This window comes from Notolabrus celidotus, chromosome 19 (genome assembly GCF_009762535.1).
Source record: "Notolabrus celidotus isolate fNotCel1 chromosome 19, fNotCel1.pri, whole genome shotgun sequence".
Taxonomy (NCBI): domain Eukaryota; kingdom Metazoa; phylum Chordata; class Actinopteri; order Labriformes; family Labridae; genus Notolabrus; species Notolabrus celidotus.
Window position 1 is genome coordinate 11,993,799 of NC_048290.1, and position 18,581 is coordinate 12,012,379.

At 40.4% G+C, this 18,581-nt stretch overlaps 1 protein-coding gene across 6 annotated transcripts in view; it reads right to left on the reverse strand.

Moving 5' to 3' along the window:
* Positions 1-11,760: 11,760 nt before the first annotated feature.
* Positions 11,761-18,581, reverse strand: part of LOC117831337 (probable E3 ubiquitin-protein ligase HERC1) — a 58,306-nt gene continuing 51,485 nt past the window's right edge. For all 6 annotated transcript variants that reach the window (XM_034709992.1, XM_034709989.1, XM_034709991.1 and 3 more), the window contains exons 70-80: positions 18,403-18,505; positions 18,028-18,197; positions 17,775-17,913; positions 17,516-17,685; positions 17,190-17,359; positions 16,852-17,017; positions 16,684-16,760; positions 16,336-16,588; positions 16,094-16,246; positions 13,639-13,944; positions 11,761-12,302 (exon numbers count right to left, since the gene is read on the reverse strand). In XM_034709992.1, the coding sequence (XP_034565883.1) occupies positions 12,117-12,302; positions 13,639-13,944; positions 16,094-16,246; positions 16,336-16,588; positions 16,684-16,760; positions 16,852-17,017; positions 17,190-17,359; positions 17,516-17,685; positions 17,775-17,913; positions 18,028-18,197; positions 18,403-18,505 (1,893 nt within the window). In that variant the 3' untranslated portion in view covers positions 11,761-12,116. The remainder of the gene's footprint in view (positions 12,303-13,638; positions 13,945-16,093; positions 16,247-16,335; positions 16,589-16,683; positions 16,761-16,851; positions 17,018-17,189; positions 17,360-17,515; positions 17,686-17,774; positions 17,914-18,027; positions 18,198-18,402; positions 18,506-18,581) is intronic.

Here is an 18,581-nt window from a genome sequence, read left to right on the forward strand (position 1 = left end):
AACAGTCCTCTCTGTGATTCATTATAGAAAGGTCCACCTGTATGAGAAGATTGTGTTGCCCCTTCAGACACTGTTGCATTATTAATCGGAGCAGTCTCACAAGGTTGCCAAGTCATGTCACTTATCCGCCTTAAGCCCAATGACACACCTCTGCTTTTCACCCCACTTGGCATTTAAGGAAAATTACAGCTAGAGAGCAGGTTGCTAAAAGGTTGCTATCATGATAGCTGCAACTGCCCACTCATACTACAGTATAAAAACTGTAATATATGTCAGGCTTTTCTTTAGAAAATAAAGGGTATAATGCATTTTCCTTGCAGATTGTAAACATGGGAATAGTCCAATAGAATGCTTCTTTTGTTCTCAGATAGGAAGTTATTGCTAATAGTGTGTATAGGTCAAGCCAGCGTAAGTACTAATATCCTGGTGGAAAGAGTGGGATAAAATCATAGACTGTATAAAATATGGACGTGGTATCCGTGACGTCACCAATTTGTTTCTGAAACGCTGTTCTGAGGCCAATTGTATGCGGCGGCCATATTGCTGCTGTCAAACGATTGTGACATAAAGAGGTGGGCTTTGAGCCTCCTAGCCAACAGCTACAGTGTTCCCGCCTGTCAATCAAGTCAGCTGTGCCTCTCATTGGAAGACTCGTAATCTAAATATCTTTGAAATTGCCGCGTTAGAAAAAAATTCACCCCCTTTACAGTGTGAGCTGATCGAGAAATGAGCTATCCAGACTACACTTGTCTTTTGTACCAGGCTGTACACATGTTTATTTCTGCTGTTAAATTCGTCTTTTTTAAATTGGTGTGTATGTGGTTTCCGGTGCTTCCGGAGTCAGTCTCAAGCAGATCCTCGATGAACTGCAGTTTTTAGCACTTCCACATTGGACTCATATTTTTAGACCAGAGGTTGCCGCTGAACACTAAGGGCAGCAGTCAACAAATTCAACTAAGCTTAGCATGATAAGAGGCAACAAGGGACTAGCTAAAATGACTTGCTGGCTTGGACTAAAAGTTAAGGAATCCACCTTCAAGTAACCTACATTACAGCAAGACAGATAATAAGACGGTGGATACATTTGACCTTCTTTGGGGGGATATGTCACAGCTGTGAGCATAATCTATTGTGACTATTTAGCTTAAAACATTATGCACTTCACAAAACTTGCATTCATGTTATTTACTGTGCTCAACTAAATCAAATACTATAAACTTCCAGGGAAATTATGGGCAGACATGTCTACTTTTACCCCCCCAAAAAAGGGAGGCAGTGTCCAGTTAAAAATCAGCCTCAACAACTTTTCTTTGAGAGGCTTGTTCAGCGGTGAGTGTGGCATGTTGCTAACTTAAGCCAACTATTGGACCCAAATTCCTAAGACGTTGACTCTTATAAATAGTCTGAGAGAAATGATTTATTGTACAGCCAAAAGTTGGCATGCATGTTTGAGAAGTGATGGTGTTCCAAGTTTGAATTAGCTAGAACAATTCACTCCTCCGCCTCCATGTGTTGAGGCTAGCTTAACTAACCTTCTACTGGCTCTAGCTGTATAGGCTATCTAATAGACAGATATCAGACTACTTCCACTTTCAGAGAAGGTTTTCTTTTTAAAGTTTTCTACAAGTTATGCAAACTTGTGCTTAAAATGTTGGGGCTTTCAAGAATAGCAATCAGATATACACTTTTTCACCATGTACCCAATTCATTCCTGTCATCTGGCACATATCACAACAGCCCAAGTGTGTGTTGGCAGGTAGATGAGCACATCCATATCACATCACCTACTGAAACAATACCACAGTCTTAAGTGTCTCTTAGGTACATGGGTCACACGCTGCCGGTCCTGTCCTGTTCTGTAATAAGAGAATGGGAGGTGCCACCCGGCATACTCAAACAAGCCCTGAGCAGCCCAGGCACACATCACATCACTGTGTTACCTCAGCGATGCACTGACCCGCGCCCAAGTGCCCTTGTTTTCACAGTAGTCCTCATCCATTTATTCTCTGGATGAAATGAGTTCCTCTGATTTTGGGGGAGGGCGGGAGGAGATAGGGGGAGGGGGATCAGGTGACCGGTCACACTCCTGTGTTGCCTCAGCAAGACTATGTAGGTCACACCCTCCTCCTACTAATTAAAAATTCAGGATGGAGAGACCTGCTTCATTCTACAGAGCCAACAGAAATAATATAAAATCTTAAATAAAACTCAAATATTTTTGCTAAACAAAGCTTAACTGTAACTGAGACTAGTGTTGAACATGTTAGTTCAGATATAGCACCATATTTAGCTCTGGTAAAGACAAATCCCCGTTACTCTTTTAAATCTTATATTAGAATTAATTGAAGTACTCTTATTTATAAAAACATAATCATTATAATAAAGCCAAAAATTCATTTTTTTACTTGTATGTTCCTGCATAACCATCCTAAAGCAGGGGCTGAAAACAAAACTGTTTGGATGAAAAAATTTGAGAGAAAAATAAATAATTGTATCTTTCCACTTTAAGTCTTGATATTGTAATTTTATTTTGACATCTAAAAGATAATAGCAAGCTCAGTGAAGCGGTTTCAGATCTGCTTTTAGAGCCCGGGGTTGTTATTTTCATGGCAAACACTTCAGCGTTTCAGATGTTTGTAAAATAGAGGAGGATAAGCATCAGTATGGTGGTATTGCACTGTTTCACTGCATGAATCTGTTCAGAATACAAGTATACGTCAGCAGAGAGAGAGAGGTAAAGAGTTCATTGCCAAGAGAAAAAAGTATTATTTGGATGATTGGACCTATTACAAGACGCTTCAAAAAAGAAAAGTCATAAACATTCAAGTTATAATAAATTCATCATAGCTATGGTGAAAAAATTAAGATATGTATTGTATCCACTGAACATTATTTCTCATAAAATGTGTCATTATCTTATTTGAGATAGAAGTAGCTCATACTGAGAAATCAACACCGAGTTGATTAAAACACATGAACAACCTAATGTACTGAAGAATCCCAATGCTCTACAATATTCAACTGGACGTGGGCCCTGGAACATGCCAGGCATCATTGACATTTACTGTTTAAGGCCTTGAGTAATTATTAAGTGGGAGTAGCAGAATTTCAAGCAAGGCTTCTGCTTTTCCCTGAAGGGATATTCAAGTATATTGGAAAGTAATCTTATTTGCTTCTCAGTTTAACAAGAGTAAGATGAGCCGATCAATACTACTCATACATCTGTTTTACAAGGCTGTATGAGTGAGAGACAAAATGACAACATATAGGTTTATATGGGATTACTGCTGGAGGCTGTGACCTGGCTGGAGTATCTGCTTTTTAGCACATTTATGCCAAGGGTCAGATGAACGGATAATACTACCCCTGAATCTGTATGGTTTTTTATGGCTAAGCCAGCAGCCATTTAGCTAACCACCACTATAAAGCTAACCAACCAGCTCATTTGATGCATTTACTTTTATGCCAAGAGTCACATTAGCAGATCAATATACCTCATATCTGTCCGTTTTGTGATGCTATATTAGCCAGCAGCCAGTTAGCGTTGAAAGCAAAAACAGTTGAAATGGCTAGCTTGGTGCAATAGTACAAGAAAGCTCTCCACCCCCTGTAAAGCTTACTAATAGACACTTTTTAAAATTTGAAATCCATGCAAAGAGAACCGCAAGAAAGAACAACATGAACAAAGTGTACTTTTAAGCAAGATTATTTACCAGACTTAGACCTCCGAAGAGAACCAGCTGGATACCAGGTAGTTTTCCCTCTGTTTTCTGCATCCATTTCTTTATGCTTGAATTTAGATAAACAGATCAGTATATCCTCTGTATCTGTCTGCCAAAGCTAAATGAGTTAGCATCTAATTATCACAGTTTAGTGTAATACATGAAAGCAGGGGAAACAGCTAGTCTGGTTCTGTCCAATCACAAATTTACAAAAGATGAAACATTTTTACAAAGTTGGAGACAAATGTATATTTTGGAAAACATTTTTACATTTTATAAAACAAAATTACATCAGCAAAACACTTTTACCATGGCCAAAACACATTTACATTTAAGAAAACAAATTTACAAAAGATTAAACACTTTTACCATCAAGTCTGACTCCTTTTAGCCTGACTCCGTTTAGCCTGAGGCGATGTGGTCTGAGGCTGCTTTTGTCTGAATTCTGACACATGAGGAAGGTTTTCTGGAGACATGATGCTTTTTCAGCTGAGGTCTGAAACCTCACTCTGAGACACGAGGATGTCCTAATATGTAAACCATGTCATTCCATTTGGTTTCTCTCCATCAAAACAAACTAAATGGCCTTTTCCACCGGCCCGTCTACTCTACTCAACTTGACTCAACTACTCGGTTAGTGCTACGTTTCCACAGGCACGGTACCTCGTGTCAGATACCAGTTTCCCGTACCTGCTCTGCTCTGGTTCCAAGCGAGCTGAGCCGATACTAAAAGGTGACGTCGACAGACTGCCGGCCACTGATTGGTCAGAGAATGTCGTCACTGAAGAGTCATGAGCGCGACACCCAATTGCACCAAACACAGGATCAAACCTGCCATTTTTTAAAAAAACGGCATCAGTACTCTTTTGCTCTTCTTTTGGTTTCCTCTCTCGCTCAACCTGCGACAAAAAAGGCCACAGACCGAACAGCAAGTACACCATTGCCTCCATGTCCTCTGTTGTTTGTGATTGTTGTGTTTGTGTCGAGTTCAAAATGGCTGTGTTATGACGACCCTGCCCACCGTGAGACGGTACTTGGGCTCTTGGAAAAGGTACCCAAACCGAGTAGAGTCGATCAAGTAGAGTCAAGTAGGGCTGGAACTGTTTGGTGGAAAAGGGCCATAAATGACCCCTCACTCAATCACTTATGGATCACTTACGGTATTTGGTACATTCCCACTTTCCGACAAAATGAAATGTAGAAAATTTGAAGAATTTTTTTCCCTATATGTAAATTTGGTTTGACCTTGTCAATAGTGTTTTGCTGATGTCATTTTGTTTTATAAAATATAAATTTGTCTCCAACTTTGTAAAAGTGTTTCATCTTTTGTAAATGTGTTTTGTCCTTCAGGGCCACCGTAGTCCAATAGTACAAAAGATCTACAACCACCTGTTAAGCTCACTAATTACCTCTTTTTATGCTAGTTATAATTCATACTAACCCATAGTGACAAAATGTCAACATTAAGTTTTACATGGGAGCAGTGACTTCCAGCAGTATGTGCGAGCTCCCTCCAAATACCTTATAATGAAACAAAATAATACTCCAGGTTTGTTTTCTCAGAACTCAGTGATAGTACAGCCATGGTAACTGTAGACCAAGGCAGATTAGCTGTTTCTCCCTGTATCCAATTGCTATGCTAAGTTAAGCTATGCAACTCATGGCTGAAGTTTGCATGTTAACCAGATATGTAAAAGTGAATCTAATCTTTTCATTATTTTTGGCAAGAAAGCTAACACATGCATCTCACAAATGATCAGACTAATCCTTTGACTTAGTAAAACTGTGGTGTCATCAGCATAGTGATTACACTGTGTAGAAGCAGAGTAAAATTATGTGGGTTTGCATGGCCATTAAAATTCACACACTGGATGTTAACGTAATTGGGGCAGAGCTCATACTCACTTTAACTGGATGTATGCAGCACTGCTGCTGCCACAGTACTTATCTTGAATTGCTTCCATGCAGAGTGCTAAATTATTATGTCAACTCCCCCCTCTCTCTCCACGGTGCTTCCTTTATTCATGTAGCTCACTCGATAACAAACATGCCATCTTGAAGTATTGCTCCCCATGTTGCAGGTCATGGATAAAAGTCCTGCTGGCTTTGATTCATTAAGTCTCATTGCTGTGTTTTGTAATGGAGGAAAAAAAGTTGAGGAAATTAAAGAGATCCCTTTGTAATGCCTTCCAGAGAAGGAGGAGTGTTAGTTTTTTGAGAATTGCACCTGGGAGGAAACAAACCTATGTGCCCTAGATAAAGCAGTGACACGCAAGCAATTCTTGTTTAGAAAACAAGTTTATCACGCAAACCAAGGCCAGCTGCACTCATTCACCCTCAGAATGTCAATCCTAAGAGATGTAGCTGTCAGTCAGGTTTTAAAACATGAATTATTGGAGTAATTTGACCACATTCTGTTTGTCATCTTATATGTTGTCATCCATTTGTCCGGATCAAAACAGCGGATGGAAGACACAGGGTGACAGAGATTTGGGATGGAAGACACAGGGTGACAGAGATTTGCTGACAGTGATATGCACCATCAGCTATACAGTCTCTCTCTCTCTCTCTCTCTCTCTCTCTCTCTCTCTCTCTCTCTCTCTCTCTCTCTCTCTCTCTCTCTCTCTCTCTCAATTCAATTCAATTCAATTCAATTCAAAGGGCTTTATTAGCATGGAAAACATACGTAATCATTGCAAAAGCTTAAAAAGAAATAAAACACAAAATGACAAACAATTACAGAATAATAAGATTAAATGTTAAACTAACAGAGCTGTATAGAAGAAAGAAAATATATGAATAATAATGATAATAAAAATAAAAATAACAATAATAATACTAACAACAACAAAAAATAATAATTACAACAGTAGTACTAATAACAACAATAATAATAATAATAATAATACTCTCTCTCTCTCTCTCTCTCTCTCTCTCTCTCTCTCTCTCTCTCTCTCTCTCTCTCTCTCTCTTTCTCTCTTTCTCTCTCTCTCTCTCTTTGTGTGTGGACTGATGATCTCTGCTTATTCTCAGAGCTCTCTTGAACTTTCACATCTTAGCACAACCAGACTGCCCTCCTGTGGGAATAGGATGTATTACATATTTAAACCACCTCTGTTCACACTTTGATTATAAAATAGTAATCCAACAGTAAATCAAAAGTATTGACCCAATATGCCTCATAACTGCAGCAATGGTGCAAGTGCCTAGCTTTAAACGTGTAGTGGTGTTGAGTTTATTTTTGTGCACATCGAGTCCATATGGGAGGAAACTGTTTAACGATTGGACAAACTGACAGATAGTGTTAATTCAAAGGCCGCTAAGTCAGCTTATTCCTGCAATTCAACATTATATGGTCTTTGTATTGACCCAACATCTTTGACATGCATGGCAAAAACAAGACAATAGGATTCCTGTTGTTTTCATGAAAGTAAAAGTAAAAGCCTGGGTTCCTGTTCAAGACAGTTCCTTAAAGGGTTCATCTCCTTTGGGAAAAAAGTTCAAACTTAGATCTTAAAAAGACCCTGGATATATCTCAACCAAACCCTGCCATCGCAACTACCTCAACCCTGCCATCACAACCCTCACCATAATCACAACGAGCCTAACCCTATCCCTAAAAGCCTGACTCTTATCCCTAGCCCTACCCTAACCCCCATAAATTACTGTAGGAGCATTTATTGAAGCCAGGTTCATTTTGTTTGTGGTTACATTTGTGTTGGTGGATCTACATTAAAAGTTAGCGTGGGGTAGTGTCCTTTCCTTCTTTGTAAACACACACATTTTCATACAGATTAAATGTAGATTAGATTAAATGTTATGTAGCTGAATTCGGTGAACAGTAGACTCTAGGCAGCCTAATTCAGCTTCATCAAATTTCTTGAAACAAAACCACAATAATTCCTGCGCCTCGGCCTTAACAAATGTGTGCACTTCCTTTTTTTAAGTTGATGGATGATATGATATTATTACCTGGCGAGGGCTCGTATGAAAAAGCCTCCCCCTCCCTTCCCCTCTCAGCTGCAGGGCTGCTGACTTCAGGCTTGGACTCTGCGTTACTGGCCGTGCAGCACGCAGGGAAACAGATGGGTAATAAGGTCACAGCAGACGTAACTCGCACTATAGCACAGACAAATTGCAGACACACCAGCTGTGCTGACTCAGGACAACATTACGCTCTGGAGAATTGAATTAAGATCTCTTTTTATTACAAGGAGGAGTTGTAGCTTTGTGGGTTATTTGCCTTCCATGTGGTCATGTGGAGAGGAACTATAAAGGCCACTGAAAACCTACTTCATCAATCAACTTCTTGCATATAATATTTCCTGCATAGTTTTAAAAAAAAGCTGACTTGACTGATTTCTGTTTTTGAAACAATTTTTCAGTAATAAATGAAAAGAGTTTTGATTCTATTGGAGTTATCAGCATGACTCTAGGGTTGTCAAAGTCAGTCTGTTGGTTGGTGCACCTATTTTAGTCTGGGGATTTTATACAAATATTTATGCTCCTCTGAGGATGAATCCTCCTGCTGACTGTGACTTCTCCTTTGGCATCACAACATGCTGAGAAATAGGGATTCAAAGTGGAACTTCCCATAGGAAAAGAAATTCAGAGAGGAGATCTCAAAAGCATTTCATTTATGCCTCCTAGACAACAATGAGATCTGTTTGAAAGCAAAATGAGACTACAGCTTATGTCTCCTGTTTCTCATTCTTGCCTCCAGAAAAAAAAGTTGCAAAAAGTCTCAGCTTAGTCTCCCTTTCAGTTCAAAAGGAGATCTCGTCAACATCTGAAATGATTCTCAGGTATTTCTCAGGTGTTGTGACTCCTTTTGAGCTCAGGTGGAGAAATCAGGGAGCTCTCTCAATTGTCTGGTGGCCTAGCGGACTAAGCGCCCCACATACAGAGGCTACAGTCCTCGTCGTAGGGGTCGCCGGCTTGATTCCTGGACGGTCGACCATTTCCTGCATGCCTTCCCCCGCTCACTACTCCCCACATTTCCTGTCTCTCTTCAGCTGTCCTGTCAAATAAAAGGCAAAAAGGCCAAAAATATATTTAAAAAAAGAGAGGAAAATTAGCCATTAATGCAATCTCTCATTTAAGTCCCAAATAAGACTCATGTCATGGTCTCAACTATTTCTCCTAGTGAATTTTAGGAGAAACTAATGAGAAATGAATGAGAACAATTTGAAACTTGAATAAGGCTGAAGTGAGAATCTCAATTTTGTCTCCGGAGACTTAGAAGAGAAAGCTTCGAGCAGTAAAATTTTCCTCTGGGTTGACAAGTTTTACTGCAAGAGGTATACAGCATAAGAACCTGATCATCCAAATTCTTTAATAATCACCTATGTTTGCTCAGATTATGAATATACAATTTAAGATGTATAACTATCTCCTAATATAATGTAAGATATGTTTATTGCGTCTAAACTAACTTCTTAAAGTTGTATTTTGGGGCATTTTCACCTTTATTGGATAGGAGTCTGCGTACGCTGAAGACGCGTTTAAAAGAAGCAGGGTTGCACGGAAGACTCAACTATTCCCCTCTTCCCTGAGGTGAGGCGTGCAATCCTGATTAAGCTGGGAGGACCAGGGCAACTCTTCGGTTATTAGACAATGTGGCAAGTTCTCCAACAAAAACACAGGCTTCGTGTTAAACGTGATGTAGTAATGAGGCTATTGAAACAACTGAATCCACGAGGAACAGCTTTGAGAACATGCAGAAGGTTCACAAGACGCACGTATCACTCCATGGGTCCAAACTACATATGGCATGTGGATGGATATGATAAACTCAAACCATTTGGTCTTGCCCTCTCAGGATGTATAGATGGCTTTTCAAGAAAGATAATGTGGCTTGTTTGTGGACCAATAAACAATAATCCATCTGTCATCGCTCATAATTATATTAACTGTGCCAAGAGTGTTGGTGTGGTTCCAATGAGACTAAGAACTGACCTTGGGACAGAAAATGGGACTATGCCCGCAATACAAAGCACCCTCCGCCATGATCATACGGACCACTATGCAGGCTCGTCTAGCCACAGTTACTGCTCATCCACAGGGAATCAGCGCATCGAGTCGTGGTGGTCTTTTTTCAGAGGAGGGAGGTTGGTACATCTGTGTTAGATAGATGAAAAGTACAGTGGAAGCTGTACCATCGTGCAAACCTCTGTCTCTTTTAAACTGATCAATGCTAATGATCAAAATTCCCTTCCTTGTTTGTCATTTTGATTTTTATTAGTGTTCTTCAACTGTTTAACTCTAGGGCAGACCACTCCAACACTAAGTGATGTTTCCACCAGTCCATTTTAAACGTGACTTGTGGTTATTCATTTTTTTCCTCTTGTGTGAAATAAGACACTTTGCATCTAATTTATCCCCTGGTCTCAGTTTTGGATGGACTTGTTTGGAGACCTGAGATACTCTGGACTCATCAATGGCAGCCATGAACACCAGTGCTTCCTGAGATTTAGCTTCAGTAATGTTCTGCAGCAAGACCTGGATGAATGTATGGTCCTGTGGAACAAGCACCAGATTCGACCAAGCAGACTTGCATCATGTCCAGGAGGGATTCCAAATGAACTGTGTCTCTTGCCTGACAGGTAGTAATGATCATATATATCACAGAAAATGCAAGGTGTTATGGTATAGCCTAAACTGGAATATATTCAAACAGTTGTAAATGTTGGTATCTGTCTCTACTATTGGTTATAAATTCCTGTATATTAACAAGCAAAGAAATCTAACAATGACAATTTCAAACCTTGTCCTTTTATATCATCTAATTTTGCAGATTTGGTTCAAGGGACTGTGGATTCTCTGTTGAACACATGGAACTGGATGGCTAACTTGCTCTGGTAAGCTAACATTACACCAAAAGTAGCCTCACATGAACATTACATTAACGTGTGTAACTTACTTGAAGGTTGTGAGTAGTGTTGTCACTGTCTTCTTGCAGCCTTTTCCCACAGCCACTACAGAAGTTTGTTTTTTCCTGGAACTCTTTGCCACAATATTGTCAATACATCGCAGCGTGCTCCCTTGCTTCTGTTTGTCTGGCAGTGTTGTCCTTCTTCTTCTTCGTGTTTAATGGTGGAGCATACCGCCACCTACTGTCAGCGACGAGTCATGTCCTTCGAGGGTACCTACTTCTTCCGGTTTGGTTAATGCCGCAGTGTTTTCTGAATTGCCGTTGTGTTCTATAATTTGTCGTGTTTTCTAATTTGCCATTGTGTTTTCTCATTTGCCGTTGTGTTTTCTAATTTGTTGTAGTGTTTTCTGAATTGCCGTTGTGTTCTCTAATTTGTCGTTGTGTTTCTGAATTGCCGTTGTGTTCTCTAATTTGTCGTTGTGTTTTCTCATTTGCCGTTGTGTTTTCTGAATTGCTGTTGTGTTTACTGATTTGCTGTTGTGATTTGCACTTCAGGGCCACTGTAGATAGGACTGCTGAAGAGAGACAGGAAATGCTATGAGAAGGGAATTGGGGATGATGTGTGCTGCGTGACTGAGGCTGGGAGTCGAACCAGGGGCCACTGCGACGAGGACTATATCCTCTGTATATGAGGCGCATGCTTAAACCGCTAGGCCAACACAGGAGCACATTCAGAGCGGGACTCATCCCCCCTAGATACCACAGAATGCCACAGGACGTCATTCCTGCCTGTGGCCATCAAACTCTACAACTCCTCCCTCTGATCCCAGTGCAATAGCCCTGCCACTTAACATCCTTATATACATGTATATTACCTTCATTCCATGCACTTTTGTAGATACTTTTATTATTTTTTTGTATTCATATTTATATCTTATTTTATTACTTATTTCTATTCATTGATATTCTTACTGATTCTGATTCAATGGCGACCCTGTTTAAGTTTATGTAATTCAATGTACAATATGGAGTTGCTCATGTCTGCAACATCCCATCCACTAGGTTTTTCATTCATTCAGTTCAAAGAATATTGATTTATTTTGTGATCTAAATTTATTTGATGATACATTCATCTTTTTCTGGAGGCAATCCCATACACCAAAATCCTTATTGAAACACTTTATTTTACAATAATACTGCCTGTGTGGGGCAGGACAATAAATTATTACATTATTTTCAAACAAACAGGCACATGAACTCTTAGTGTGGCTTATTGACCTATAGATTTAAAAATCTTATTCAGTATCCCTGTAGTTTTGATTCAGAGTTGTCACTGCAATAATTACAACACCTTGCACAGTTGAAAAACTGGAACCAAACTACACACATCTTTAAATCGACCAACATACAAACAGTACACCACCGTACAGGTTTGGCGAATAAAAATTAGTGTTCAGTGCATAATGTGCATGGCATGAGAGAAGTTACATTCATCACACTGTTGAAGACGTGTGGCTGCTTCAGTCCTCTGTGTCCGAGCTGTCTGCAGGGTCCGTGTTGTGAGTCAGCATGTAGTTGTCCATGTCGATGGAGGGGCAGTTGTGGATGGAGTAACGCAGTCGCTCGGCGAGGATGGCCTGGCTCGTGTACGGGGGGAGGCGGAACAGGAAAAAGCAGGTCTGGGCGGTGGGGAGGCCGTTGATTGGCTGAGGAAACCGGTAGAGAAATCAGTTTATTGTTTGTACTTTTAAATTCTATCTTTTATAACAAGGAAATGTGACTTTCTTACATTCACCATTTGAACTAGTATACTCTCTCTCTTATTCTCCTCTATCCCTCTTTCCAGCTCGGTCGAGGCAGATGGCTGTCTAACATGAGTCTGGTTCTGCTCGAGGTTCCTGCCTGTTAAAAGGAAGATTTTCCTTGCCGTTGTAACTAGCTAAATACTGCGAGGTGCAATGCTCATGGTGGATTAAGATGAGATCAGATCAAGTCCTGTCAGTAAGAGGAGACTGGATCCTGTCCTGTCTTGGGTCTTTGTTAATAACTTAACATGGAGTACAGTTGAGGCCAAAATTATTAGCCCCCCCTTGTGAAATCAAATAAAACCCTTGATTTCTCTATGAAAAATGACCATTAACAACAAGTGCTTATAGTTTACTTGTTTCCAAAATAACAAAGTCAAAATGTTCACTATGTTTGATTAGGATATTATATTGATGCAATGAATTGAAACAAGAAAAGGTAGAACATGACATGTCCAAAATGATTAGCCCCCTGGACATTAGTAGTCAATAGTGCACCCTTTCTGAGCCACACCTGAGAACAACCTCTTCAAGTAGGTCTCTACAAGGTTGGCACATGTCTCTTGAGGGATTTTGGCCCATTCTTCCAATGCAAATTGTTCCAGCTGGTCCAAAGTACATGGTTTCTGAGCATGGACATTCACTTTGAGCACCCGCCACAGATTCTCCATAGGATTTAGATCTACACTCTATGCAGGCCACTCCAGGACCTTGGTTTTGGTGTCCTTTAAGAACTGTTGGACTAATTTTGAAGTATGCTTTGGGTCACTGTCTTGTTAATAGACCCAGCGCCAACCTAAGACTAGGCTATGAGCAGAGTTCTTCATATTATCTCTCAAAAGGTCAACATAACTTAAATTTTTCATGATGCCATGCCTGAAGCTGTAAAACGGCCCCACAGTATGATGCTCCTACCACCATGTTTAATTCTGAGAACCGTGTTCTTAGGGTTGAAGGCCTCTCCCTTTCTTGGCCAAACATAATCAACATCCATGTGCCCAAACAGTTCTATCAGACCAAAGGATGGACTTCCAAAACTCATCTTCACCTTTTAAATGTTAACGGGCAAACCTCAGTCTGGCAAACTGTCTGTCATTCCAAAGAAACGTCAGCTGCGAATGTTAATATTTAAACATTTTCAGCACAAACCAGCAGCTCCACAACATGTGGCAAAGTCCACATAATCCCTCACATACACAATTAATTATGGTAGTCACTCTGTTAGTGATGACCTCACCCTGTCAACCTTGATGATTTGAAACTTCTGTGTGATGTCAGCGGGGTTGGAAGGCAACCTTGACCTGCCAGAGACGAAACGCAAGAAAAGCACTCGTTCCTCGTTGGTGAACTCCTCCAAGCTCTGCCAGAACCAGCCAATGAGCTGGTGGCTCTCTGTGATGTCACGGTAACGCACCAGCTTCTTCAACATCTCGACCGAGACCTCTGGCAGGCCGCATACCAGCTGCTCCAGCTGCTGTGCCGTCAGCAGGGAGAGGAGGGGCACGGGGATGATGGTGGACATGCCCTCTCTGACTGCTGCCACCTGGACACAACACAACAACAAGCACGGGTACTTTGATACATCAGAGGGCAAGATAAAGGGAACGACAAGAGCGCAACACACAGGCTCTGTGTGAGCACTAATGGAAACTGGTGGGCAGACTGTTTACAACGGCTGCTGCTTTTCAGATACAGGGGAGAAAATACATTTGAAAATTGTGATTGTGCTTTATTATTACAGCCTTTATGAGCCAGATCTGAAGCTTGTGTTAAGGGTTGATTTTATTTATTAAGCATTTTACTATGGCATGAACTCATAATTATTTCAACCTATTGTCTGCGGAGTAATTTGGCTTTTAAAACTATCTAAAAAGTGTTTAAAAAATGAAACAACATTTCCCATAATTCTGTTTCCAGAAGATTAAGAGTTTCACATTTGTCTCTATTGACATTTTTGGAGGTTAAAATAAGTACATTTATGCTTTTAAAGGACTCTCTATGGAGCCCCTGAAATCCAGTGTCTATTACCATTATGACCATTGTATTAGCTTCATTTTCATTTTAATTCTATCTTATTTGTATGTTATTCTATTTCTTCTCTGGTATTTATTTATTTATTTATTTATTTTATTTAATTGATTGATTTTATTTTATTTTTAAGTATTTCATATCAAATTCTTCCATCTTGTTTTAGTCTTGTATCATTTTATCTGTTGTTTTCTGTCTCTGATCTTTTGTGCAGCACTTTGGGCTGCATGCTTGTATGTATGAATGAAAGGTGCTATATAAATAAAAATGAGTTGAGTTTAGTTGATCATTTTGATCTTGTGTGCCAAAGAAAACTCTCTTAAGCGATCAATATAACAATTTGTCATTACCTAAGATATTTTAACTTGAGCACAAGACAATTTTAACTTGTTCCCACAAGCCGACAACATAATTGTCTTATGCAAGACAATTTAATGAGTTCCAAAAAATGATCTTGTACGCACAATAAATTATTTTGTGCACACAATAAAAAATGATTACAGGTGCAGGACTTTAGGTTCTCTATAACTTACAATCGTCCAAACTGCTTTTGAAATTAATGCTAATGAATGTATTTGACCACAGGTTTAATCAACTACTTGTTCAGCTCTTCTTTTATTAAAATATAGAAACGTTTAGATCAGAATTTTATCTAGGATTTTGTTCGTAGCTCTCAAAATAATATTCAAGGGGCGCAGTCTTAGCCGCATGTCATTCCCCCACTCTCCCAGTTACCCACACTATAACTGTCCTTTCCTCTATAAAATAAAGGTGAAAAAGACAAAAAAAACATTTTAAAACAAAATAGAATAAAATTTAAGAAAATCAGACAAAAGCCCCAGTTAGTAGGATATATAGACCTTTGTGTGAATAATTGAGGACTTTTTTCCAAGGGTAAAAACTGCAAAAGCAACCTACAACAATCCAAAACTTTTTATTTGCTATGTGTATATGTGCATGTGCTTATGTGTGCATAAATATGCATGTTTGTGAATAGGTATGTGGACCATATTTTTCTCTTGTCAGATTAGTGTTCACACTGTTTTTTGCTGTAAATAATCAGTCAATTTATTTTTGTCTTTTTGATTTGGGATTATTTGTATTTATTTTACCCTTATTTTATTTATTTATTTATTTTACTTCTAATTATAATCATTTTCTTATTTAATCTATTTTGTTTCAGTTTTTTTGTCTGCTTTTTTATCATCATGCTATTATTTGTGTGTCTTGAGTGTTCGTAAAAACTAATACATTTCAAATCAGAAAAACAAAAAAAAACATTTTATTTGCTGCTATTATCAGTATTTTGAGAACATAGTTTGAGTCATTGAGTCTGTTGAAACAGGCAGAATAAGCAAAATCATTTGACATGCATAAAAATCTGTATGGTAGCATGCATTTATACTTGTTTTAATCTACTTAATGCATGGTGGTTTTAACTTGACTGCAGAAACTAAATGTATCATAATTTAGCTCACATCAGCTTGTGTAATGATGGATGGTATGAGCTATAAGGAACGGCATGCTGGGGTCGTATCCAGGCTGATGACACGTGAAATAGAGTTATTATGGGATGTTTCCTATGGAAATTAGTCTGTGTGGCAGGTTCTATGTTTACACATTTTACAGATGAAGCCCTAAAATCATGAAGAAAGCTCTCAAACCTGTGAGTCCATCTCATGCAGCCTGTAGTCCAGAGCTCGCTCCACATATTCATTCCGATTTGCAAATGTGAGCAATAAGTTTTGCCCTCCAGGAACAATGGGAACCAGCCTTCCATCTGCACTGTGGGCCATGAACGAGTCCAGTGGGATCATCTTTAAAAAGAGATATCGTAGTGAAAAAGTTTAGAGTTTAGAAATAGTAAGAAGTTATGAGGCTGTTATTGAACTCTTTAATATCTCACCACGTGGAAATTATCCTCTGTGATTCCACTGTTGTCCAGGTGGAGGATGCCCTGCAGGGTGCGGTAAGTGAGCAGGTCCACCTCCTCCAGGTCCAGCCCTCCCAGTGGCATTGAGCAGAGCTGTTTCCACACCCAGGGAGCCAGATGCAGGTCCAGAGGTTTCTTAGTGCGGATAGCTACAGCCATGAGGATGCCCAGGAAGCGGAACTGGACTATGTGATCCTCTGAGAGTGAAGCAGGGTTTAATAGGAATCTGTGAAGACACGTAGTGCATGCCAAAAATTTGGTTTAAGAAAATGTTTTGTTGTCAGGATACTGTAGAAGAAAAGATGAGCACAAAATGTGCACCTGTCAGTGTTACAGCCCACATCTGCAAAGCTGTTGGGAGTATGAATCAGAAGATCCACAATGCCAGACTGCAGCTCCTGGATGAAACACAATGTTTGTGTGACTTACAAAACGAAGAAGAGAACATCTCAGTCTTTTTCTGTTACTCTTAGACCTTTTCCATCCTACCTGGCACATCTCAGTGATGGTGTCATCAAACACTCCTCCGGCATCGTCTGCTCCCTCTCCGACAAGCTTGACCTTCCAGGCTCGAGAAGGAAGCCGCAGCTCGAGGGGGTTCAGACTCACCACTTGCTTGGCGATCTGCACAAAGATAGGCTTGCTCGAACGCCCTCTGTGGGAGTGAGAAAGTATTGATGAAGCGTTCTAAGAACTGAAAAGACAGTGAAAAGGAAACAACAAATGATACCACGCAGAGGTCTGTTCCCTCCTTCTGCTTTTTCATCACATGACCTTTAAGAAACCACAGACTCTGCCAACACACGGAGCATCACGGTCGTCCTCACCTGGTGGAAATCCGTTTCACAGTAATCTGTGGCCCATATGTTTTGCCCTGCGTCATCGTCCTCCCAATGGAGCGCACCAGAGGCAGAGTGTTGACCTTGGGTGATAAAAGGCCTCTGAGTTCACCGCGGATGATGGCTGTCGTCCCTGAACTGTAGCGTGAAGTGGACACCTGGATGGAGGGAAGGACAGGGAATTAATTAAGGGAGAGTAAATGAGGCATCACAATGGGAAGATGAAAATGGAGCAGCTGCAGAGAATATTAACAAGCAGGAGGACTTCATTTTATTTAGTATAAAAAAGGTCAGAAAGTGGGATCAAAGATTACTGGGTGTCTTGCGTCGAGGTTGAGCAGCCTCCAGGATTTGTACATGAGATCAGAGAAGTGATAGAGAACCCGTAGGCGCAGGCTGAGGACGTCAGGGCTGCAGTCTTTCAGAGTGTTGTACTGTGGGGGGACTGACTGGGGAAGGCCAAGCTGGAAGTTTCCAGGGCCACCTGGGGATGAAGGTTGAAAAAAAAAAACAGGAGTCCCAAGTGTGTCCTCTTTCATGCTTCATAGCTACGGGGAGTACTTGCGTGCGTACCTGAGTGTTTTATGGAGATAGAGGGAGTGGTCCATGCAGAGCTGTGACAGCGACCAGCAGAGATCTGTCTGATGTTTTTCCCTTGGAGAGCTGTTACCAGCGTGGGCTCCTTCACAGGGTTGGAGTGTCCAAGGCCAAGCTGTAACACACACACAAAGAAACACACACACAAATGAGACAGCAATTTATGCTTCTGATGTGCAAACTTCAGACTATCCAGGTGTAGAATTGTACTAAGCAGGTTGTTTGTTACCTGTCCCTCGCTGTTGCAGCCCCAGGCATAGACGTCTCCAGTGGAGGACAGGGCCAGAACATGCTCACAGCCTACAGCTATGTCTTCTATGAACAGCCCCTCAAGAGACGGCACCACCTGAGGGCAGGATTTATTCTTCAGCATGGCGTCTGGCAGGCCGATCAGACGCTCTGAGGGAAAAACAGAAGGGAGTTTAGTAATACAATGCATACACAAGTGTGCACGAAAATTAAACAAAAACATAATTGCGGTATTTTCCACATGCAAGTATAACATTCTGCAAAGACAGTTGGGTAGCTGATGTACACTCAGACTTGGGCTTCACATGCGTGTACAATTAAGTTGATTCCTGTTTTCTGTCATAGTAAAATGTACCTTGTCCAAATGTGTAAACACGTCCATCACAGCCCAATGCCACAGAGAACTGAGTTCCACAGCAGACCCTCTTGATTCCCTTGTTGCAAAGCTGCTCCACTTTCTGAACACAGGAGCAACCAAAATGATAAGTCATCAATGTTGTATGAAATAAATTAATGTGGATTCAATTATGATAC